Here is a 24,280-nt window from a genome sequence, read left to right on the forward strand (position 1 = left end):
ATGTACTTTGCGTTTTATTCATGCTTTCTGATTCTTGCCTAGATTGTAATGGACACGTGTGTAAAACACTTTTGAAGGTGGTACTGAATATGACCTAATGCTAACGCCATACAATGCAGTCAGGTTATCACGTACGCGTCTGTCAGACTAATGGTGATCTCAACTGGAGTACCCCCATTGTCTTGAATGCACTGAAGTCGTTAGTTGATTTAAACACGGCATCAGAGTGTAAACTATGGTACCTCAGGGTTGCCAGATCAGACCAGGGATATTTAGCTTAGAAAAACTGTCTGCTACGCCATTTATTGTTGATAAATCCCCCATCTTATTAATATTTCCTGCATCATCCTCTCCATAATACCTTCCCCCAAGGACTTCACCTCCCAAAATGGATTGAGCTATATCTTGCAACTCTGTTTAGCTTTTGTGCTAAGGTTGTATTGGCTTTTTGATTAGTTAACTGTAAACTACTTGTCATGTGTACGCCGTAACAAGCATAAAGATTTGTCACATGCTGAAGTGGCCAAACTAAGTTAAGACCTCAGGAAATGGGCACAGTGAACGGCATTCTGGGATTAAGGAGTTCTTGCTTGACTAACATGGCTGCCATATTTTCTAAACTAGATGTACATGTTCCAATGGTACGCTGCAGGGACCAGTCAGTGATAACAAGCATGTGATCGTACGCGCCAGACTCTCCCATAAGTGTTATATTGGGTGGAGATCTGGTGACAGACCGCACATGGCTCAAACCATTGTGACCAGTCATGACATATGGATGGGGGCATAGCCACGGTAGCCAAAGTAAATGGCCTGTCAAGCATGATAGGTTGCTAATTACTCAGGAACCACACCTGTGGAATAACACTTGTTTAGGCCCCATAAAACAACAAGTTACCCATTAATGATGAGATTCCAACGGGGTCGGGAGTCACGGTCCTCGTTGAGGGTGGCCCAGCAGTGGTCAAGCACCAGCGCTACCTTGGGGTCAGAGGACCTGGTCAGCTCCACCTCAAAGTGCAGAGGCTGTCTCAGGTACCTCACCACTGGATAGTCCTCCTCCTGGTGGAACGTGTTATACGAGACGTCTGGAACACAGAACAAGACAACCGGGGTTCGTGTTCAGTGGACACCATCCATTAAGAAAAGCTTGTTTATAATATCCTGTTGTGCCCCGATTAACACAACCCAGTTATAGCCAACACTACCCCCCTCCCCCCAGAAGCTTCTGACAAATTCCCAAATCAGCTCCTCACCGTTACTACATAGCCACACGTGTAGATCTCAGAATGCAAGAGTAATATATCACAAGGCTTACATTTTTGGGAATGGTTTTGTAAAGGATACCTTCCAAGATTCTTTTAGAGGCTAGGGGTCAAGTTGAAATTCTGAATTTGTGCACGCTTACCCTGAACGAGTCTCATTCTGAACATTAGTTGACCCGTCCCAGTCTCTGCAAAAGGCTCGTTGTCACGTGGCCTGGTCAGGAAGGCCAATGTGCGAGTGATGTTGAACACATAGTAGCAGGAAACCTTTAACCTTACAAGAGTATGCAACTTCAATAGGGGAAATATGCAACTTCAATAGGGGAAACTTCAAGCAGTGGAGTGGACACACTGATAGTAGAGGCACATTTTCCCTGTATACAAAGTATTGAGCAATTGGTGAAGGAAAAAAACACACCCTATAACAGCTAATAGCTACAATTGTGATGCGTAATGCACTCATACAGCATGAATTGTTGATGAACTATGTAGTAGAGGGGAATTGCTTATTACAGCCTACAGAAGCAAACAGTCCATAAATACACAGTACCCATCACCTCAGGGTAATAGTCATTTTACCTTCCTGGTGGTGCCACAGGAGTTCACAGTGAAGTGGAAGTAGGCGAAGCGATCGTCACTGTAGGTGGGACCACAGGCGGGGTCGCTCAGGGTCAGCTGACCGGGGTTCAGAACGGGAGCAGACTCCACCTTCATCGCTAGCGCAGTCATAGAGAAACACTCTTGGAGGTGGGGGAGAAAAAGACAGGTAGCCATCAGACCTGGGTTCTGTATTTGTTACACTTAATTGAGCTTGCCGAGCACAGTAGAACCAATGGAATAGCACCAAATATGCAAACCATGCCCATCTGGTTCTCCAGATTGAATTGAAGAATACACCTGAAGTCGTAAAATGTCTAACTAGTCATTTATTATGCTAACTATTTAGCAAGAGGTTGCATAGCAACATCATCAACTTCCGGTTGACAGGTGAAGAGCTAGTACACGCGACTGAAAGCATACTGTTCGTTTACAGGTTGGAACAACCTATTTCATTTCGTATGTTTTTGCGGTCCTTTTTTGGAACCGTATAAGCTTAAATGTTGCGGCATCCTGCAGCACATCTTGCGTGGTTCCGCATAATTCTATGGCACGTTATTTAAGTGTCAGCCAAGACGCAATTTACCACAATCTGCCACCATCTACCACAAACGGGGGCTGCATAAGCTCAAAACTTTCAAAAGTAAGAACCACTGTACATCTGACAACTTTATCAGATGTAACATTTTACTGGTTGTCTCAGATAAAAAAACACTACTACTTTGTTCTCCTGTACCTCTTCTCCCTGCCTGTTTGTTCTTCTAGATTCTCCCCTTCCATCTATGTCCCCATCTGTGGCAAATCCACCCTCGTCTCCTTTTCCCAACATTTTCCACCCAAACATGTGTACAGTCTTGTAGGTAGACTCATCACTGATCCTTTCACCTTCATCTCCTTTCATCTCAGACGTACACTCATCTGGGCTACCTGCACAGCCTATCTCATTACAGATGTGCAGATCCACCAACCAAACGCACCACTACATTCACTTCCGAAACCGAATGTTTTGATCGAACACAACATTTTTAAAATAATAATAATTCAATGTCCAAAGTCAGATTCCGCACTTATCTGGTATGTTGTGATTCAAACTGTAGCCCAAATGAGCGTGCTCTGGTATCAATGCTCATCGGGAGAAGTCCTCAACTTCAAAACGTTGTTTTCTACAGCAAAGCTAGCTTACCGTACGTATTCACTACTGCACTTGTTTATTGCAATTGAATGGTAAAAACACATGCAAGAAACACCCACATCAAACCACACCCCCAAGACAATTCTTGTTTGCCTTCAGTCATGGCCGCTAGCATTTCTTAATGAGCATTGATGAAAAACAAGAGCTGTGCTTGAATACCCATACTAACATACTGTATACTACATACTTAATGAGTATATACTGAATACTATATATTATTAGTTCATTTTAGTATACTGTAAACGAACAGTAGGCTTTCAATTGCGTGTACTAGCTTTTCACCTGTCTACCGGAAGTTGATGCTGTTGCTATGCAACCTCTTGCTAGCTATCTAGCATAACAAATGACTGGTTAGACATTATACGACTTCGGGTGTGTTCTTAAATTCAATCAGGAGTTCCAGAATGCGCTCATGAATTCAGAGCGTTGTCACATTGTCTGTTTGTAAATTCAGAGCAGAGTAGACAGCCAGAGTGAATTTATGAAAGCACCCAAATGTCTATTGAGAACGCACAATGACTATACCATTTAGCTAAGCTCAGAATGACGGGAATAATCACGTCAAACATTGGGTAGATTTCCTGAAGGTTTGCATTATTGGCCCTAAAGTACGGAAATAGTGTCCTCTTCGTGTATTCCTCATATTTTGGCGAATTTAGTACGACATCCTGGAACATTTGGCATACTAAATATATCCATAGTATTTTTTTATTTCTATTTTATTTCACCTTCATTTAACCAGTTAGGCTAGTTGAGAACAAGCTCTCATTTACAACTGCAACCCGGCCAAGATAAAGCAAAGCAGTTCGACACATACAACAACACAGAGTTACAGATGGAATAAACAAACATACAGTCAATAATACAGTAGAAAAAGTCTATATACAGTGTGTGCAAATAAGGAAAGGATAAGGGAGGTAAAGGCAATAAATAGGCCATTGTGGCGAAGTAATTACAATATAGCAATTAAACACTGGAATGGTAGATTTGCAGAAGATGAATGTGCAAGTAGAGATACTGGGGTGCAAAGGAGCAAAATAAATAAATAAATACAGCAAGGGGATGAGGTAGTTGGATGGGTTATTTACAGATGGGCTATGTACAGGTGCAGTGATCTGTGAGCTGCTCTGACAGCTGGTGCTTAAAGCTTAGTGAGGGAGATCTGAGTCTCCAGCTTCAGTGATTTTTGCAGTTTGTTCCAGTCATTGGCAGCAGAGAACTGGAAGTAAAGGCGGCCAAAGGAAAAATTGGCTTTGGGGGTGACCAGTGAGATTCTCCTGTGCTATGGGTGGGTGCTGCTATGGTGACCAGTGAGCTGAGATAAGGCGGGGCTTTACCTAGCAGAGACTTGTAGATGACCTGGAGCCAGTGGATGAAGCGAGGGAGCCCTGGAGCATATAGGTTGCAGTGGTGGGTAGTAAATGGGGCTTTTGGATTGGAGATGCTTAATGTGAGTCTGGAAGGAGAGTTGACAGTCTAACCTGACACCTAGGTATTTGTAGTCTACATATTCTAAGTCAGAACTGTCCAGAGTAGTGATGCTGAACGGGCGGACAGGTGCCGGCAGCGATCGGTTGAAGAGCATGCATTTAGTTTTACTTGAATTTAAGAGCAGTTGGAGGCCACGGAAGGAGAGTTGTATGGCATTGAAGCTCATCTGGAGGTTAGTTAACACAGTGTCCAAAGAAGGGCCAGAGGTATACAGGTATACTATGATATATTTATACAGGTATACTATGACCAATAAGCATACTAAATACTCAATTCATGTCACAAACAGTACAGTTAGTGCGAGTATTCGAACACAGCTAAGGCCAAATCAGGAAGTGCAGTCACCTTTTAATCCTGAATGACAATTGTCTTGCCTCATAGAGGGGGGCAGGGTAGCCTAGTGGTTAGAGCGTTTGACTAGTAGGTCAGAAGGTTGCGAGTTCAAACCCCCGAGCTGACAAAGTACAAATCTGTTGTTCTGCCCCTGAACAGGCAGTTAACCCACTGTTCCTAGGCCGTCATTGAAAATAAGAATTTGTTCTTAACTGACTTGCCTGGTAAAATAAATGGAGATACAGTGCCTTGCGAAAGTATTCGCCCCCCTTGAACTTTGCAACCTTTTGCCACATTTCAGGCTTCAAACATAAAGATATAAAACTGTATTTTTTTGTGAAGAATCAACAACAAGTAGGACACAATCATGAAGTGGAATGACATTTATTGGATATTTCAAACTTTTTTAACAAATCAAAAACTGAAAAATTGGGTGTGCAAAATGGAGTCTGCAAAATGGAGTCTGCAAAAGACCTGAGACTGGGACGGAGATTTGTCTTCCAACAAGACAATGATCCAAAACATAAAGCAAAATCTACAATGGAATGGTTCAAAAATAAACATATCCAGGTGTTAGAATGGCCAAGTCAAAGTCCAGACCTGAATCCAATCGAGAATCTGTGGAAAGAACTGAAAACTGCTGTTCACAAATGCTCTCCATCCAACCTCACTGAGCTCGAGCTGTTTTGCAAGGAGGAATGGGAAAAAATTTCAGTCTCTCGATGTGCAAAACTGATAGAGACATACCTCAAGCGACTTACAGCTGTAATCGCAGCAAAAGGTGGCGCTACAAAGTATTAACTTAAGGGGGCTGAATAATTTTGATTTGTTAAAAAAGTTTGAAATATCCAATAAATGTCGTTCCACTTCATGATTGTGTCCCACTTGTTGTTGATTCTTCACAAAAAAATACAGTTTTATATCTTTATGTTTGAAGCCTGAAATGTGGCAAAAGGTCGCAAAGTTCAATGGGGCCGAATACTTTCGCAAGGCACTGTAGATAAATCTTCTTAGGGCTGATCGATATGACAACAGCCAGTGAAAGTGCAGGGCGCCAAATTCAAAAGAACAGAAATCTCATAGTTAAAATTCCTCAGACATACAAGTATTTTCACACCATTTTAAAGATACACTTCTTGTTAATCCCACCACAGTGCCCAATTTCAAATAGGCTTTACGGCGAAAGCAACACAAACGATTATGTTAGTTCAGAGCCAAGTCACAAAAAAACACAGTCATTTTTCCAGCCAAAGAGAGGAGTCACAAAAATCTGAAATAGAGATCAAATTAATCACTAACCTTTGTTGATCTTCATCAGATGACACTCATAGGACTTCATGTTACACAATACATGTATGTTTTGTTCGATAAAGTTCATATTTATATCAAAAGGATCTCAGTATACGTTGGAGCGTTATGTTCAGTAGTTCCAAAAACATCCGGTGATTTTGCAGAGAGCCACATCAATTTACAGAAATACTCATAATAAATGTTCATGAAAATAAAATTGTTATGCACAGAATTAAAGATATATTTCTGCTTAATGCAACCGCTGTGTCAGATTTCAAAAAACCTTTACGGAAAAAGCAAACCATGCAATAATCTGAGTACGGCGCTCAGAGCCCAAACAAGCCAAAAAGATATCCGCCATATTGTGCAGTCAACAGAAGTCAGAAATAACATTATAAATATTCACTTACCTTTAATGATCTTCATCAGGATGCACTCCCAGGAATCCCAGTTCCACAATAAATGTTTGTTTTGTTCGATAATGTCCATCATTTATGTCCAAATAGCTACTTTTGTTAGCGAGTTTTGTAAACAAATCCAATCTCACGAAGCGTGTTCAATAGGAGCAGACGAAATGTCAAAAAGTTCCATTACAGTCCGTAGAAACATGTCAAACGATGTATAGAATCAATCTTTAGGATGTTGTTAAAATAAATCTTCAATAATGTTCCAACTGGAGAATTCCTTTGTCTTGTAGAATTGCGATGGAACAGAGCTCGCCCTCATGTGAACGAGCGTCACGAGCTCAAGGCATTCTGCCAGACCTCTGACTCATTCCCCTCTCATTCGCCCTCACTTCACAGTAGAAGCATCAAACAGGTTCTAAAGACTGTTGGCATCTAGTGGAAGCCTGTTGACATCTAGGAAGTAGGCAATGAGTTGAAAATCCCACCATCTTCAATTTTTCTCAGGTTTTTTCTCAGGTTTTTGCCTGCCACATGTGTTCTGTTATACTCCCAGACATCATTCAAACGGTTTTAGAAACGTCAGAGTGTGTTCTATCCACATATACTAATGATATGCATATCTTAGCTTCTGGGACTGAGTAGCAGGCAGTTTACTCTGGGCACCCCTGGACAAGAAGATAATAAGAAGCCATAAGAAGATAAAAGACTCATCTATGTATCTGTGCCAATATAGTGTCTGTGACAGCATGGGCAGCGCCATTGAGGCTATCTTCATATTAAAGTAGTAACATTTCTTCTTCACAATTGTCTGAGCCCTTCTGATGACCCGATTGGACATGACTTCAACAGGGTTACCAGTAGGGCTCAGCCAATGAAGTTGGTAGTCCCACCCAGTTGACTACATTCAAATTGTGAAAGTGCATGCAAATGCAGCATTTTGGCCATTAGAGGCCAATATCTTTCTCTCTGTCTGGGCTACAATTGTAGACGGTTGGGTAATTATGCTTTTCATCTGTGAAAGGCTGTTGTGCTGCTAATGAGGGAGTTCTATTAACCTGAGCCGAGCGGTGAGGGCGGAGCACCCTTCTAAAATTGAACAGTAGCCTTACATTTAGGTTTTTGTCCTAACACTACACAGCTGATTCAGATTAACAAAGCTGGATGATTATTTGAATCAGCTTTGTAGGGCTAGGGGAATAAAAAGAAAATGTGCAGCCCTTTGGGGTTCAGGTGACTGAGTGTGGGAAGCCTTTGTCATAGGGTAAAAGTTGCATACCCCTGGGCTGTAGGCTGCACACTTTGGGTCAAATATCAGGTTCTGTAGCTGTGTATTTTATCAGAACAAATCTGTTCTACAATGATTATTTTCCTTAGCTCAGGGTAAGTAGTAGCAGGCCTATGAGAGTCTTATGCGATGCAAACATTTGAGTTGTGTTCTTCCTCCTTTTAATCAATCATAATAATTTGTCATGCCTTACAGGTTGTTTTGCCTATTGATGGCAGCTGTGGGCATACAAGCACAACAGACACCTTCTATAAGTATGCACTTTGCAAATTTAAGCACTAAGCGTTTGACAAGATTTTTTTAAACTAACCTTTCCTATTCCAGATGACCTAAACGCTGAATGCCTTGGTAACGTTATTCGTTTGAGTGTCGCTCCTCTTTTTGAAGAGGTTGATGCTGTCTTCAGTGAGTTTGCCTCTTTTATGATTCTCTTTCTCTCCTTTCATAATTCATGGCTTGATATTGCTTGTCAACTATTGTGTTCACACCATCTCCATCCCTTCCAGATGACACACAAATCATAAACCTGACGCCTGGCCTTGCTACTCAGTGTGGATTCAGCTTTAAATTTGACCCCATGGGGAATGCCATGTTTTTTGCTTCTCTTCAAAACTGCTTTTCCCAAAACATGGTAACCCTAAGAACTGTAGTGTTTGCTTGTACTTCAAATGGACAGTTTTTCTTTCAGTGTCACTGCATTTGCAACTCATACTGTAGCAGTGTCATTTTATTTACCTTTGACATGGAGTCATGCTGAGACCAGGCTCTTTTACAGATGAGCCCTGTATACACAAAGATACAAGTCAATATTTGCATCACTAGATGGAAAAATAAAATAATTGGAAACCCATTTTTCAGTAAAAAGGTCCTCAATAAGCCTGAGGTGCTAATACATACAATTTAGCGCATGGAGGTTATTAGAAGTCCGGTTCCGGTTCCAGTTTTACTTAACTCTGTGGATATCAAAAGGATCTCCATTGTTAGCCACCCCTGGGTCTGGTATCTCTTACCTCTAAGTTAACGATGACGTAAGGTACAGCAGATGTTTATGGAGGGCTTTCAGAGGGCCAGCCAACTTTCTGATACAGACTGCAGTGATGTGAACTATTGAGCTCTACTCCTGTAGTGTGGCTTCAATACAGTGGCAGCTGCATTCATATAGCCAATTTTGCCACAGTCTATAACTTGCATGAATGTCACCTGAATTTTGTTTTTGCTATATAATGAAGGCTTTTTTTCCCTTCCCCCTTCATTTTAGGATGATAAGATGTTCAGCTTGGTCATGCAGTTCAGGCTGCCAGGAAACCACATGACTGAAGACCCTGTGTATAGAGTGGGCAAAACCTGTAGCTACACCCCCTGGACCTCCCGAGAGATTCTGTGCGACCGCAACTACATGGAGGCAAGTGAGCAGAGCATGCCCCAATGGACATGTTTACAGTCGCGCTTGTCGTACTGCCTGTATAATTGATCTGTCTAGAGCTACAACTGTCCAGTGTTTCATTTCTTCTGCGACACAACGTAGAGGTCTCGACTATCTCAATTCCACTCGCCTCTTCAAAATGCACATAGGAGAACTTTAGAGGTGAGGAATTTTGGCCTATTCTCAATGCATTTAAGGAGGTGAGTGGACAGATTGAGAACTGGCCCTTGATTTCCTATTGTATGGGAGGGAGAAATGCATAGGGAATAATGGCCTTTCTTCTCTAGGTGTCTGTCAGAAGGACTCTTCCAGACATCCAAACCATCCCCGAACAGCCCACTGGGGGCCCGAAAGCAAGGAGCGGCAACTTCCGGAGAGGAGCTGAGGTAGCCATGTTTCTGTAATTTCACTACAAAATGACAGGATGGCGCTAAACAATGTGCGTTTGACAATTTTGTTTAATTCATGTTTCCATTTCCTGAGACAGGCTGTTGCTTCAGGATACAAAATGACAGCAGTCGTCTTTAGTCCTAGCAAGAATGTCATGAATGTGGATGAGGTCCAAAGAAAGGGCTATGCAATAGCCAACACTCCCACACGGCTGGTGTTAAGAAGCCCTCATAATGCAGAGGAGACATACCTCCAGAATGTAAGCTGACCTCCATGAACTGGGTCATGTTCAGTAGAGCAAGCATTTGGAAACGGTGGCCCTACCTGAACTCGGCAACATATTGTTAATACGTTGTGCCCTACTGAACACGGCCCTGGTGTGGTTGCCCCCTGAACAGGTAGCTGGGGTTCCGATGCGGGTGCTCTCAACCTCAACCTTCTTTGAGCAGAAGTGGCTGGTTACTCGAGTAGATGCCACGGCTGTTTGTCCAACACCAGGTTGAGTGTGAAATAATTTAAGATCCTATAAGCCCAGTTCTTAATTGGCTCCAGACAAGACTTTCATGTTGTGTTCAGTTGGGAAAATGTTTTGGGGGTGAACTTAGATCCACTTTTCTCCTCTGATGCCTTCACCATGTTGGAAGTGTACATGGGAATTGACGCTAAGAGGCTGACCACTGAGGAAATGGCTGCCAGAAACTACTCGGTTTTAGTCAGAGGCTCATATTATTGTTGAAATTCCGGTGGGGGCGGTTGGCGGCTATTTCAAGGTCAGCATTGGATGAGTAAAATGTTCCTGTTTCATTTCTAAATCTAATTTGTAGAGCCCTTTTTACTACTGCAGTTGTCAATGCTTTGCAGGAACCCTTTGCCATCTCTCATGGGTAAACTCCTAGAAACGTTGTCTTGTGTAAAATGTTTCTTATTGAGCAATTGTCTGCTTAATCAGGTTAATATACAAAATTGTGTGAACTTTGCATAAAATTACATTTAAACATACTCTACCGCTTGTCTTTGCAGTTTGTCCTTTAGCCGCTTGAAATTTGAGACCAAATATCCACACTAAAGGATTGTTTACCTGACTTTTTAGGTAGCCGGTAGCTTTGCCACTGTCAACTGAATGCAAGCAACACTCAGCTGCTGTTTACATATTGTGCAAGTGTTTACTTTGCTTGTCAGTTGCTTTGAAAATGCACACTGCCGGAAATGCAAGTTGACAACCATACACCTACCAGCTCTCTAAAGTCTGGTAACCAATACTTTCCTTTGGATATTTTGTCTTAAATTATGAGTGGCAAAAAGACAAGCGGTAGAATAATTGTATTTAACATTCTGGCTTATAAGGAACATTTATCTGTTTTTGCACTCCAATTGTGTATTACATCACTCGTCTCCCTTACAGAGCCATATTCAGGATGACCAGTACTTTGTCACTTACACCATTGAGCCCATGCTTGAGTTGCTGTGGATTGAGGAGATCGCACACGAGGACACCAGCTATAAAGTCCTCTTCCCTATCACAACACCTCCGATGGCCAGGCCTCCACAAGTTCGCAACTGTGAGTCTGGTTTAGTTAAATAGTGCCTAGGGTAATTTGGGATGCCTGGGTTGTTCATTAGGCACAAAACAGAAGAAAATGTACTGAAACGGGGAGGCAATACCTGGACTTACCCAATAACAAATGTCAATTTTCAACTTCCATTCATTTCAAAATGTTTTCCTTTGTTTGCCAATGAACAGACACGCCCTTAGACACAGTTCCTGAGCAGGCAGTGTTTGTGCTTGAGTTGGGGACCTTCAACCTTGATGTGGAGCTGCTGAACATCACCTTTCCCACCATGGTGCTAACTGTTGCAGAGTGCAACGCCAGGGGCTTCAATGTTCAGGAGCAGAGATCCCCGGACAACACCTTGAAGACCTTCAGGATGGAGGTGCCCTTCTCAGACCCGGTGGTCTTTAAGGAGGTGTGTTTCTGTTAAATGCAAAGCCACACGCAGTGATTTGTACATGCCCTAACAAAATATAAATAATGGCACAAATGTACTTTGTATCCCTCATTTAGTCAAGTGTTTCATTTGATTTAGGGGAACATTACTTTAAGTATATAGTTTGTTTTAATAGTCCCCATATGTACTTAGTTGTTACTTGATGTTGAATAGAGTTCTGTTACAACAATAATGCTGACCAATTGACCAATGCTTTTAACTTCACTACAGAGAAGGGTGGAACAAGGTGTCACAACCTTCACTCTTCAGCTGATCTACGGCCTGGTCATCTTTCCAGAGTACGCTCCTTTCTCTCACTCTGCCGTTGTGGACGCTGTACTGCTGGACATTGGTATGTCTCTGGACTACGCCAAACTACTGTTGAATGGTTTCCTCTCGTTAATGATTGCCCTGAAAGGAAATTGGCAGTGAAAGCCCAACTAGCCATTCTGTAGGGTTTTCCTATGCGGTCTCTCTACAAAGAAAATGTTAAGCTTTAGAGTATTTGGACCCAGTTGTCCTGTTCCTGATTTGCCAGGTTCATGTTTATTCAGTCCCACCGTAGCAAAACATTTTGCAATCTAAACAAGGGTTTCTTCTTGGACAAGTTCAAGTAGTACCTTCCTGTTTTTTGTGCTTAATTAATGAACACAACCCTGTTTGTCCTTGTAGTGCCACCCTCAGTCACTGGCAACTGTGATCAGGAGAACTTCCACATCACTGTGGACTACAGGAACCAAGAGCCCTTTTTTGTGGTCTTGGTTGGCAAGCGGCTGCTTAACCATGAGTTTGCTCAACAGTATTTAACAGAGGGCGACACAGACTTCACCATCACGTTGCCCTTCTCTTCGCCGGACGCAGTGTTTGAGGTACGACGCTCTCCCAAAACATGTTAACCTAAATTGCTGCAGCTAGCCTCGCTTTCCTTACCCTGTATACATGCATACAATATTGGACTAATGAACTCTCCCATTGGTTCCCAGTCGGTTCACTCGTCCTCTGTCAGGAGCAGACTGGATGTGGCTCTGTTGAATCCTTACAACAACATGACCATCAAATACTTTTCCCTGGCTTGCAGCTTCCTCAAAACGCTGACTGGTTGGTTCTCAAACAATTACTTCCGATAAATAGTCATTTAACATGGTTACCAAACCTGGGTTCCTTGCAAATACTGTGAGTCTTATAGTAGTGCCAGATGTGCATGGTTTGCACTTTTGGTGATATTCCATTGGTTCAAGCTCAATAAGTGGAACAAATACAGAACCCAGGTCTGACTACCTGTCTTTTGCTCCCCCACCTCAAAGAGTGTTTCTCTAACGGAACGATGACTGCGCTGGCGGTGAAGGTGGATTCTGTTCCCGGTCTGAACCCCGGTCAGCTGACCCTGAGCGACCCCGCCTGTGGTCCCACCTACAGTGACGATCGCTTCGCCTACTTCCACTTCACTGTGAACTCCTGTGGCACCATCAGGAAGGTAAAATGACTATTACCCTGAGGTGATGGGTACTGTGTATTTGTTTGCTTCTGCAGGTTGTAATAAGCAATTCCCCTCTACTACATAGTTTATCAACAATGTCATGCTGTATGAGAACGAAATCTCATTGCCAGATGAACTTGAGGTGAAGCTGAATGCCACGACATCTTCAGAGGAGGAATATCAGTAAGTGCATTACGCATCACAATTGTAGCTATTAGCTTTCATAGGTATTTTTGTTTTCTTCACCAATTGCTCAATACTTTGTATACAGGGAAAATGTGCCTCTTACTACCAGTGTCCACTCCACTGCTTGAAGTTTCCCCTATTGAAGTTGCTTACATCCCTCTTTTTAGGTTAAAGGTTTCCTGCTACTATGTGGCCAACATCACTCGCACATTGGCCTTCCTGACCAGGCCGCGTGACAACGAGCCTTTTGCCGAGACTGGGACGGGTCGCCTAATGGTCAGAATGAGACTCGCACAGGGTAAGCGTGCACAAATTCAGAATTTCAACTTGACCCCTAGCCTCTAAAAGTATCTTGGAAGGTCTCCTTTACAAAACCATTCCCAAAAATCTAAGCCTTATGATATATTACTCTTGCTTACTGAGATCTACAGGTGTGACTATGGAGTAATTTGGGAATTTGTCAGAAGCCTCTGGTGGGGGGTGGGTAGTGTTGGCTATAAATGGCTTGTGTTCATTGGGGCACAATAGGATATGATAAACGAGCATTTCTTAATGGACAAGTTCAGATGGTGCCCACTGAACACGACCCCCGGTTGTCTTGTTCTGTGTTCCAGACGCCTCGTATAACACATTCCACCAGGAGGAGGACTATCCAGTGGTGAGGTACCTGAGACAGCCTCTGCACTTTGAGGTGGAGCTGACCACGTCCTCTGATCCCAAGGTAGCGCTGGTGCTTGACCACTGCTGGGCCACCCTCAACGAGGACCGTGACTCCCGACCCCGGTGGAATCTCATCATTAATGGGTAACATGTTGTTTTTGGGCCTAAACAAGTGTTATTCCACAGATGTGGTTCCTGAGTAATTAGCAACCTATCATGCTTGGCAGGCCATTGACTTTGGCTACTGTGGCTATGCCCCCATCCATAGGGTCGAGTGGTCAAAACGCTTAAAAACGATGTGAGCCATGTGGGGTCTGTCTCCAGATCTCCACCCAATTTAACACTTATGGGAGAATCTGTGGTCCCGCGTATGATCACATGCTTGTTATCACTGAGTGGTCCCTGCAGCGTATCATTGAACGGAACGTATGCTGCATCAAACGACTCTAAACCGCGTTGTCTGAAAAGCATCTAAACAAAACAGGTTGACTTGTTTTACAGTATGATGCGGTACAAGGGAGCCATGTAAATCTAGTTTAGAAAGTATGGCAGCCATGTTTGTCAAGCAAGAACTCCCAGAATGCCGTTCACTGCGCCCGTTGCCTGAGATCTTAACTTTGTCACATGCTGAAGTGGCCAAACTATCTTTGTACTTGTTACGGCGTACACATGACAAGTAGTTTAGTAACTATACAAAAAGCCAATTGTTGTCACCGCCCCAAATACAACCTTAGCACGAAAGCTAAACAGAGTTGCAAGCTATAGCACAATCCATTATTGGGGGTTAAGTCCTTGGGGGAAGGTATTGTGAAGAGGATGATGCAGGAAATATTACTAAGATCTGGGAATTTATCAACAGTTTCTCTAAGCTATATACCCCTGGAAAGGGGGGTCTGATCTGGCAACCCTGAGGTACCCTAGTTTACACTCTGATGCCGTGTTCAAATCAACTAACGACTTCAGTGCATTCAAGACAATGGGGGTACTCCAGTTGAGATCACCATAAGTCTGACAGACGCGTACGTGATAACCTGACTGCATTGTATGATGTTAGCTCATATTCAGTACCACCTTCAAAAGTGTTTTACACACGTGTCCATTACAATCTAGGCAAGAATCAGAACGCATGAATAAAACGCTAAGTACATTATAATTACGGTACTCTACAGTAGAAACGACAACACGTTACACAGAAAATGAGGCACTTTGATAGGAATGCACGCATGTCCACAGTTATTTGTAAGGAAGGCAATAAATGTGCAAGGACTGTATGCTTGGGCTTTCTTTTGAAGGAAGTTTGTCCGGCTCATTAAATTCTCAAATAGAAATGGTCTGCAACAGTGAAATGGGCTACTTTTGTGAATGAATGAGGCAAAATTAGAAGTTGAAACCGCCTACAGAAAATTAGCAGGTAGTGTCCCTTGGTCTGAGGTCAGCGCGGGTTAAATGTCCACATGTTGGAACGGTGAGTGCATTCTGACATCACGCGCATCAAATCAACTCCCACTGGGGCGACTGTTGAAGATATTTGGAACTCGCGTGTGAAAAGGTTAATGTTGGCGTTAAAAACACCTTTTTACTCAATGTTCTCCTTTTGGTTGGCTAGAGTTCAGTGTTGTGCCAAACTGATGGTCAGTCAAATGGGAATCAAGAGCGGCTGGCAAGCTTGGCTTGCCTTTCCGATTGGTTTCAAACAACTGCTCTTAACACTGACTGAATAGTTGTTGGTTTCGGGTTGAATTCAGGCACAAGTGACCTCTTGTGTTTAAAACGGTTATTGCACTAAACCTAAAGGATGGTTCAGATGCCTGTGCAGCATGGATGTTTGAAATTGAATAGGATCAGTTGACAGGATCCCCAGAAGTTGATGCTGCTTTCAATGGCATTTCCTGTCCTAGAGGAATGCGTTAATTGGGAGTTGCTAAACATGAACAAATACCACGGTCAAGTGTAGCAGCATCTTGCTAATGTTCATATTTGAAAAAATGTTACGACATTTTTGATTTGGGTGAGCACTTTGCCACAGATGGACACGCTGGCCTAATTTTTATCTCAAGAATTTAAATTGGTTAACTATTGGAAGATGACTTATTTATCCTACATTGTAATGGGCCACAATGATTATGCACGCTGCAAATGACACTTTATTTTGCGGGTGCCTTTTCAGTATCTGGATGCATGTTACACCAAGCAGTGTAGTGAAGCAACTTTATTGGTCAAAACCATTCATTTGGGGGATCATCGGGTTTGCAAAAGCAATTTTATGGTATCAAAAACCTAAATTTGGCCATGTGGACACGGAGTAACTTTGCAGCTGTTTATTAAATCAGCAATGTCATAGCAGTTTAAAAAAAACAGGCTGAAATGTTTTGTATATCATAGGAAAAGACACAACATTCACATGGCTGTGCACGAAATGGGCAGTTCAGATTTGTCACTTCAGCTGCAACTATATCGTTGTGCAAAATCCTGACCATCGTCTGTCAGCTCAAGTGGATTTGTACTGGTGTGGGCGTTTGTCTCTTCATGTAACGTCTTCAGATTTCACAAATTCCTTTTTGCTAATATCTGGCAGTTAAACAGTGAAGGATAAACCTCCCAAAGATGCAAATAAAATAAAAAAGTAGACCTAAACTGTCAATGCGTAGGTTACTTATAGTAGAGCTGCGCCCTTCACAGAAGTCCTCCACATGTGAATCCGATGCCGTGGGTGTAGAATTTATTTTGCGTGAGCAATTTTTCCAACAGCGGAAGAATTTCTCTGGCGCATTGCATGAAATTCTTGTTTAAAATGAAGGTCTTATTTTGAAAAATATGATTGCCTTGTTGATGATACTTTGGTTAAACCACGGTCAATTGATCAATATTCAGGTCGCCTGTAGTCTGACCATTCTGGATCATTTAGAATTTTAAGAACCATTTAGAGGGACATCTCACCTCATGTCAATGGAATTGAATATACATGTTTGACAGCCGTCATTTAACAAGCCATTGCAGTAGACCAAAATAAATATTGTTGACGGAAAGCCCAATTTCTGTTCTTTAAAATAAAAACGTACTTAATCAGATTCATCCAGGTCTGATGGGCCAAAATATCAGAAATTAAAACCAACAAACCACTGTCGTGACCTTGACTTATCTGAGGACTGTTTAATTGTTAGCTGACTCTAAATGAATCATGTTAGGATTTGGGGTGCCGAGGAAGTGGTTTTAAAGTTACCATCTCCCGACAGAAATCTATTAAATTGATAGTCAACTTATTAACATTACATCGTATCCTCCTTGCAGCTGCAAAAACCCAGCCTTATGATTCAGTACTATACAAGTTGGTTTAATTGAATTACTAGCTAACTAAATAACAACACAGAATAAACACACAGGTGACACTATATGACGGCTTGTTACAAGGTTTTCCCCCCATTCCGTAAGGGACACTTATCATTGATACATTTTTTTAACACACGAACCGGCACCAGCTTGGAGTAAAAGCATGAATGTATTTATGTCGGATGCCGCCGTGGCAAGGTAAGTGGTGTCTTCTCTCTGATTGGCTACATGAGATCACAATGTCGTTGGTTGTCCGTGGCTCCAATGATTAGTCTTGAACAGAACTACAGGATGGGTTTACCTTTCACTCGTTCTGGAAGATGGGCTAATCAACCCTGTCGCTGATTCCTCAGTGGGTGATGAGTAGGATGGTTTGGATATAGTAGCAGAATGATCCCACTTAAGTTCATTATTCTAGGTACTTGTGAGTTTAGGAAAGTTCCAAACGTGTAGCTTGCGCCTCACGGTTTTCTGGTCTAATGTTAATTTCTGCTACCATTCCTTTTATGCACTCTGGCTGCCGGGGATGGTTCTGTCAGTCTGACCCGCTCTCTGATGTCCCTCGTGGCATGGCTACTTACTATGCACATTTTCTAGGGGAGTTTGTCTAACCCCCCCCCGTTCAAAGTGAATACTGGAACAATATTTCTAACATAAGACTGGTCAGAGATTAGCTATAGAAAATGAATGTCATATTGTTTTTTTATTTTTACTAGAAACGTCCTCACTCTACAGGTAGGAAGTCTCGAGCCTTTACATTGTATATGAAATATTTTTTTCAAGACAAATGTTATTTTTGGGGGAAGCCTGTTAGCAAAAACATTCCTCTAGTTCATACTGGAGGGGGAAAAAGAACCCACTTCTGCTGTAAATTGATCTGATCCTCACAGGACAGTCATGACACCACCACAAGACTTTGTACACAAGGCGGTTGGGGTTTGCAGCGTTTTCTTGTTCATAACTTAGTCCCTCTCTCTACACTGGCAGCTGTGAGAACCCCGAGGATCCATACAGTGTGGTCTTCCACCCGGTAGTAGCTGATGCCAGGGTCTACTTCCCCCCTCACGTCAAACGCTTTGAGGTCTATATGTTTTCCTTCGCCGAGGATGCGGTTGAGCCGAGTGGCCAGGTAACAAAGTTCACCCAACAATCTTTATTGGTTAATTTTATGAGTGGCAATCATACCTTTAAAAAAAAAAATCTGACACCATCAAATCTTTGATTCCTAGGTCTTTGTCCATTGTGATGTGGTCATCTGTGATGCCAGTAGTCCCTCTGGCGGCCCCTGTAGTGGACAATGTGTGAATCAGGACAACCCGAAAAGAGGTAGGTCTTGGTTTATGCTTTTCAGACCCTGGCAGACCATAACTGAACTAATAGTTTCTCTCTCTCTCTCAACAGGTCAACGACATGTCAAAGACCTCTCTGAGGAGCATCATTTATATGTTTCTTCTGGATACATTCTTTGGGTGTAATGTCTTGTTCTAACATGTCAAATAAAGTGTTCTATATAAAACAATCCTAACCGTTGGAGGTACCTTAATTGTATCTGATTTGCGTTTAACACCAAGGCGCATGTAGTAGGCTTGTCATCTGACATGTATCAATCAACCCTTTTGTAAGCATGGAACTCTGAACCATCCACCGGAGGGAGATGAGTGTTGCACACCAATTTCCCGTCTAGGACAAACAATGGGTGTCAAAACAAAAGCTTTCCAATGTCCAGTAGGATGAACTGATTCAATGTTATAGTGGTTTGCCAAAGTGAAACCAGCTTTGCTGTGGTTGGATGCAGTGTTGGTAATTTTCAACTGAAATTACAACTTTCCTTGATACCTCTCACTAGCTTGGTTTCCATCCAAATATGGACATTTCTTCTTTAATGATATGCATGGCTCAAATGGGAAGAGCATGACTTCATCGCTACTTGTTTGTGTAAGCAGTTTGACAAGCTGAATGTACCGAGCTGTCTGTTTTTTTTAAACTACTAGCGCACAGCTTGGACACCCATGCATTCCCCACAAGACATCTCTTCACAATCTCCAAGTCCGAACTACGAAGGTAGAGCCATGATTACGTTGCAATCTATTCCGCATCAGAAGATTTCAACACGCCGTATGGAACAGCGGGGACTGAAGACGCACTCTTTAAAAAGTTGCGAGCTTGCACCGCGGGACCGCTTCATTGCTCCAGACCACCACAAGGGGAGTTTGCGCAATCATTATGCATTTGGGTCCCAAGGCTTTGACCAGACTAATTTTGACACGAGCCACCCTTGCCTTGTGGCGCTCAACGAAGATTGCTGACAAAACAGATGGAAGTTGCCTTAACGAGTCAAGCAAATGTACAATTTGAGAGGACTGTGATAATGTAGAGAAATGGCTTTTTTTTTTGTTAAAGTTAAATTAGAAATCTCTCAAGTTACCAGACTAGCTAGTGTTAGGAGAATGAATTTGTAAATCGTCTTTCAGGGACTCCTGAGAACCAACAAACCAGGCAGTTGTCTTGTGAAACAGTGGATGTAAAGAATTGAGCTGGCTAAAGCATTGACTGCACAATTGTAAGCTTGCCTTGCAATGCAGCTGAAGTAACATGGCTAGCTATTTACTTGCTTGAGTCGGATTTAAAAATAACTGTTGCCGCTCTGGGTATGGACCCTAAAACGTAGTTCTGAGCTAATATTCATACCAATCAATGAACCTCAAGTCTGAATGGCATTAATGAAGCCTAGAGTAGAATATACCTTTCATTGTGCCAAGGATGCAAGACTTATATACACATGTATTTTTGTTATTACCACATATGAGATTCCCATATTGTAGCCTGTACATAGAATATATTCACTGACCATATACTCTTCCCTGGCAAATAAAGGTGCGGTTCAGGTTTGACACACTTTCAGTCATATCAAACGATGCGGTGTCTGCATGTATGTATTACAATTGTACACTTAGTGTTTACTGCTCCTGGGATATCAATGATTAGTATATTGTATAGTTACAATGTGTAAACATTTGATTTGTAATTCATATATACAGGAAAAAAACCTATGCATATCTAACTCCATTAATCTGAGGACACAGGATAGTATTTCAACCAGTGGAGAATGTGAAACGCTTTATTGAAAAATCCATGTCTTCTGTTTTTCCCAGACCTCAAAAGTGGTTTCCTGCTAGGGTTTTAAATGTTGTTGTGGACATAGAAATATAACATGATTGGATGTTCTATTAAAAATGTGTACTTTTGAGAGCGAAAACCTACAGATGCAGGGACAAACTGTCAACGGGGAAATGTAAATGGAGAATAGGGGGATTTTTTTTTGGGGGGGGGGGGTCAGGCAAAACAATGAAATGATTTTACAGGGCCCTAATGGACTACAGACATTGACAGTCTCCTAGCCTAAAAACAAATGCTGAATGCACTGCCTAGATTGAGGGAAACGCACTGTCCATTATTGGATTTGATCAGGGCATGGCAGGGAAGCACTAACAAACTGCCTTTAGTCCAATAAAAAGACACATTATTATGGTGATAAATAAAAGGCAGTTGCTCCACGCATGACACGAGAACCCTCTGCTGGAGCAAAACGCTTACAGCACCTGGTATTCCCAGGCGGTCTCCCATCCAAGTACTAACCCTGCTTAGCTTCGCAGATCGGGCACATTTAAAAAAAAAAAACACAATATTTACAACATTCAGACAAAAGATGAACAATTCACCCTTTTACAAAATCAGAAAAAAGAAAAACAATTAACACAATTATCCACTAATACCAATTAATAATGAATTACAAGTTTTCCATTTGACAGAATTTCAATTAAAGTACTCACCCACACAGTTTCCTCCACCGTATCTATATATTATCTATCTTTCTCTAAAATACTCCTAAAATAAACTCCACACACAATTTTCCCTTCATAATCACCTAAATTCCTTAATCTTATCGCATGACTTAGTACAAAATTCAAAATTAAACTTTAAAACTTTCTTTTTGGTTTAAATGGGAAAAGTAAACAACCTCCTCCACTCCAGTAAAAATATCTTCTCCCCAATGTTTTACTTAAAGCCCTTTTAAAAACTCGTGAAAATCATTTAACCTACTACATTCAGCCCCCGTACCACAAATATCACATTCTCTTTTAATACCCCTATAAATTTGACGCAAAACCACATTTGTAAAAATCCTATTGTTTCAATTTAAAATCATTGTCTTCACATACTATAGATTTATATTTTACATTTACATTCTAACATATTGATTTCACATACATGTTTGCAAACACCCTAGACCACACTTTTCCCGAAGCAGTGACTTTTATCTCTTTTAAAATACATTTTCTATAAACCATTTAAAGTTTTAAACCTGATTAAATCATGTTTCTCCCCATTACTTTCAGAATATAAAACCGGTAAACCCCACGATCTTTTGACCACCTCTTTATTTATTAAAATCACCCACTCCCCAGGAATACATACTAATATATTCTTGTACATATTCTCCACAGTAGGTTTTACCTATCTCTTCATCTACTTCAACCACATTATCATATATTGCCTGAAATGGAAGGAATCCAGGAATTACCTCAGGTGCCATAACATATCTGCCTCATCCCAGCCCTCATACAATATTTACAAAACAACATATTATTACACTATCTTTGGATTTAAAAATATAGGCTGATTTTAAAATATTTTCTAAAATGGTACATTCATAATAAATATTTGGTCAATAATATTCTGGCATATCCAAAATGTTCATTACATAAATCTAGCATTGTCTTGCATGAGGAGGAACCCAGGGCCAACCGCACCAGCATATGGTCTCACAAGGGGTCTGAGGATCTCATCTCGGTACCTAATGGCAGTCAGACTACCTCTGGCGAGCACATGGAGGGCTGTGCGGCCCCCCAAAGAAATTACACCCCACACAATGTCTGACCCACTGCCATACCGGTCATGCTGGAGGATGTTGCAGGCAGCAGAACGTTCTCCACGGCGTCTCCAGACTCTGTCACGTGCTCAATGTGAACCTGCTTTCATCTGTGAAGAGCACAGGGCGCCAGTGGCGAATTTGCCAATCTTGGTGTTCTCTGGCAAATGCCAAACGTCCTGCACGGTGTTGGGCTGTAAGCACAACCCCCACCTGTGGACGTCGGGCCCTCATACCACCGTCATGGAGTCTGTTTCTGACCGTTTGAGCAGACACATGCACATTTGTGGCCTGCTGGAGGTCATTTTGCAGGGCTCTGGCAGTGCTCCTCCTGCTCCTCCTTGCACAAAGGTGGAGGTAGCGGTCCTGCTGCTGGGTTGTTGCCCTCCTACGGCCTCCTCCACGTCTCCTGATGTACTGGCCTGTCTCCTGGTAGCGCCTCCATGCTATGGACACTACGCTGACAGACACAGCAAACCTTCTTGCCACATCTCGCATTGATGTGCCATCCTGGATGAGCTGCACTACCTGAGCCACTTGTATGGGTTGTAGACTCCGTCTCATGCTACCACTAGAGTGAAAGCACCGCCAGCATTCAAAAGTGACCAAAACATCAGCCAGGAAGCATAGGAACTGAGAAGTGGTCTGTGGTCACCACCTGCAGAACCACTCCTTTATTGGGGGTGTCTTGCTAATTGCCGACAATTTCCACCTGTTGTCTATTCCATTTGCACAACAGCATGTGAAATGTATTGTCAATCAGTGTTGCTTCCTAAGTTGACAGGTTGATTTCACAGAAGTGTGATTGACTTGGAGTTACATTGTGTTGTTTAAGTGTTCCCTTTATTTTTTTGAGCAGTGTATGTTCTCCTCTTTTTATTCTTCTCTAATCCAAGAAAAAACCAAGTGCATTTCTCCCCCTCAAAAATACTTTGCTTTACTTCTTATAATAGCCCCCTTACACTTATCTATTTCATATTTACTCAATTTTTCTTTCAACTCTAAAAACTCTTCTATATTATAATTAGGTTCACTGTCACACTTCCCCATTTCTTCTTCCAATTTAGCTCTCAACTCATTTTCTTTTCATCCTACCCCTCTTTTTCCTTGCATATCTTATACTAAAAACTTGTCCCACCATAAACACTTATCATTCTCTTTCTGCTTGTCCTCCATTTCACATGCTATCAAAGATTTAAGTTGTTTCCCATATTCCTCATCTTCTAAATACCCTGCATTCATACACCATATTCTACCCCCTGCTCTTTCCTTATCTAAGCCCACTGAAAATGTTAAACCTGCATGATCACTAAAAGTTGCAAAAACATACATAATATCCTTCATACAATTCCTTCAACCTTCTTTTACTAAAACCAGATCTATCCTTGTTTGTTTCAAATCCCTAAAACCACCTGCCTTCTAGAAAATTCTCTTTTGTCTGGATTTTCCTCTCCACATATCAATCATTCCTTTTTCTAACATCATCTTCTTTAAAACCCCCCAGATTCATCACTTCTAAAAAAAAGCTCCTCTTGTCATATCCAGTCTATCCATTTTAACATTAAAATCCCCAACTACAATACAGTTTCCCTCACACCATTTTCCTAATTCTAAAAAGAAATCTTTGCGCTCTATTTCAGTATTAGGTGCGTAAATATTTATATTTCTAAAAACCATATTCATATATTCAAAATCTAAAATTAAAATTCTCCCATTATTATTATAAATCTTTCACATTCTCTACCACATCCTCAATAAAATAGCAACACCACTTGAATTCCCCCTGCCATTGTTAACAAAAATAAAGTCTCTCCATATTTTTTTAACTTCTAAAATACATACATTGTCCCAATGTGTTTCTTGAAGGCATAAAATATCTGAATTCTTCATTTTTACTATTCTTTGGAATTTTTCCCTTGTTCTTAAACCATTCGCATTGATTGACATAAAATTAACCATTCCAATAAATTAAAAATATCTATATTTTCTCATTATCCTGTACCTGTTGTCATGTTTTCATCATTTCCTGTCCTTTTTCACC

General features: G+C 41.7%; 3 protein-coding genes across 3 annotated transcripts; 2 read left to right on the forward strand and 1 right to left on the reverse strand.

Moving 5' to 3' along the window:
* Positions 1-894: 894 nt before the first annotated feature.
* LOC115112733 (zona pellucida sperm-binding protein 2-like) lies at positions 895-1,979 on the reverse strand. The gene is made up of 3 exons (XM_065012558.1): positions 1,845-1,979; positions 1,409-1,532; positions 895-1,088 (listed from the first exon to the last, which is right to left on the reverse strand). The coding sequence occupies exons 1-3, from the start codon at positions 1,977-1,979 to the stop codon at positions 895-897; spliced, it is 453 nt and encodes a 150-aa protein (XP_064868630.1).
* Positions 1,980-7,792: 5,813 nt separating this feature from the next.
* LOC135565583 (uncharacterized) lies at positions 7,793-10,194 on the forward strand. The gene is made up of 8 exons (XM_065012884.1): positions 7,793-7,955; positions 8,056-8,114; positions 8,185-8,265; positions 8,367-8,491; positions 9,119-9,262; positions 9,571-9,669; positions 9,771-9,932; positions 10,072-10,194. Exons 1-8 carry the CDS (start codon positions 7,933-7,935, stop codon positions 10,174-10,176), a joined length of 798 nt encoding a protein of 265 aa, XP_064868956.1. The 5' UTR covers positions 7,793-7,932; the 3' UTR covers positions 10,177-10,194.
* Positions 10,195-10,424: 230 nt separating this feature from the next.
* LOC135565582 (zona pellucida sperm-binding protein 2-like) lies at positions 10,425-18,828 on the forward strand. Its single transcript, XM_065012883.1, has 13 exons — positions 10,425-10,443; positions 11,076-11,232; positions 11,415-11,638; positions 11,891-12,011; positions 12,332-12,528; positions 12,643-12,757; positions 12,964-13,133; positions 13,222-13,319; positions 13,490-13,620; positions 13,937-14,126; positions 18,297-18,438; positions 18,539-18,635; positions 18,711-18,828. Exons 2-13 carry the CDS (start codon positions 11,124-11,126, stop codon positions 18,782-18,784), a joined length of 1,668 nt encoding a protein of 555 aa, XP_064868955.1. The 5' UTR covers positions 10,425-10,443; positions 11,076-11,123; the 3' UTR covers positions 18,785-18,828.
* The last annotated feature ends 5,452 nt before the right edge of the window (positions 18,829-24,280 follow it).

The sequence above is a fragment of the Oncorhynchus nerka genome, linkage group LG28, assembly GCF_034236695.1.
Source record: "Oncorhynchus nerka isolate Pitt River linkage group LG28, Oner_Uvic_2.0, whole genome shotgun sequence".
Taxonomy (NCBI): Eukaryota; Metazoa; Chordata; class Actinopteri; order Salmoniformes; family Salmonidae; genus Oncorhynchus; species Oncorhynchus nerka.

What these genes read in the sequence shown, in the direction of transcription:
- LOC135565582 (XM_065012883.1), top strand. Translation starts at nt 11,124, where the DNA reads ATGCTTGAGTTGCTGTGGATTGAGGAGATCGCACACGAGGACACCAGC. An exon ending in TCTTCAGAGGAGGAATATCA is followed by an intron (nt 13,320 to 13,489) that starts GTAAGTGCATTA and finishes CCCTCTTTTTAG; the next exon opens with GTTAAAGGTTTCCTGCTACT. An exon ending in CAGAATGAGACTCGCACAGG is followed by an intron (nt 13,621 to 13,936) that starts GTAAGCGTGCAC and finishes TCTGTGTTCCAG; the next exon opens with ACGCCTCGTATAACACATTC.
- LOC135565583 (XM_065012884.1), top strand. Translation starts at nt 7,933, where the DNA reads ATGATTATTTTCCTTAGCTCAGG. An exon ending in ATTATTTTCCTTAGCTCAGG is followed by an intron (nt 7,956 to 8,055) that starts GTAAGTAGTAGC and finishes CATGCCTTACAG; the next exon opens with GTTGTTTTGCCTATTGATGG. An exon ending in ACAACAGACACCTTCTATAA is followed by an intron (nt 8,115 to 8,184) that starts GTATGCACTTTG and finishes TTCCTATTCCAG; the next exon opens with ATGACCTAAACGCTGAATGC.
- LOC115112733 (XM_065012558.1), bottom strand. Translation starts at nt 1,979, where the DNA reads ATGAAGGTGGAGTCTGCTCCCGTTCTGAACCCCGGTCAGCTGACCCTG. An exon ending in CCTGTGGCACCACCAGGAAG is followed by an intron (nt 1,533 to 1,844) that starts GTAAAATGACTA and finishes GTAAGGTTAAAG; the next exon opens with GTTTCCTGCTACTATGTGTT. An exon ending in CAGAATGAGACTCGTTCAGG is followed by an intron (nt 1,089 to 1,408) that starts GTAAGCGTGCAC and finishes TCTGTGTTCCAG; the next exon opens with ACGTCTCGTATAACACGTTC.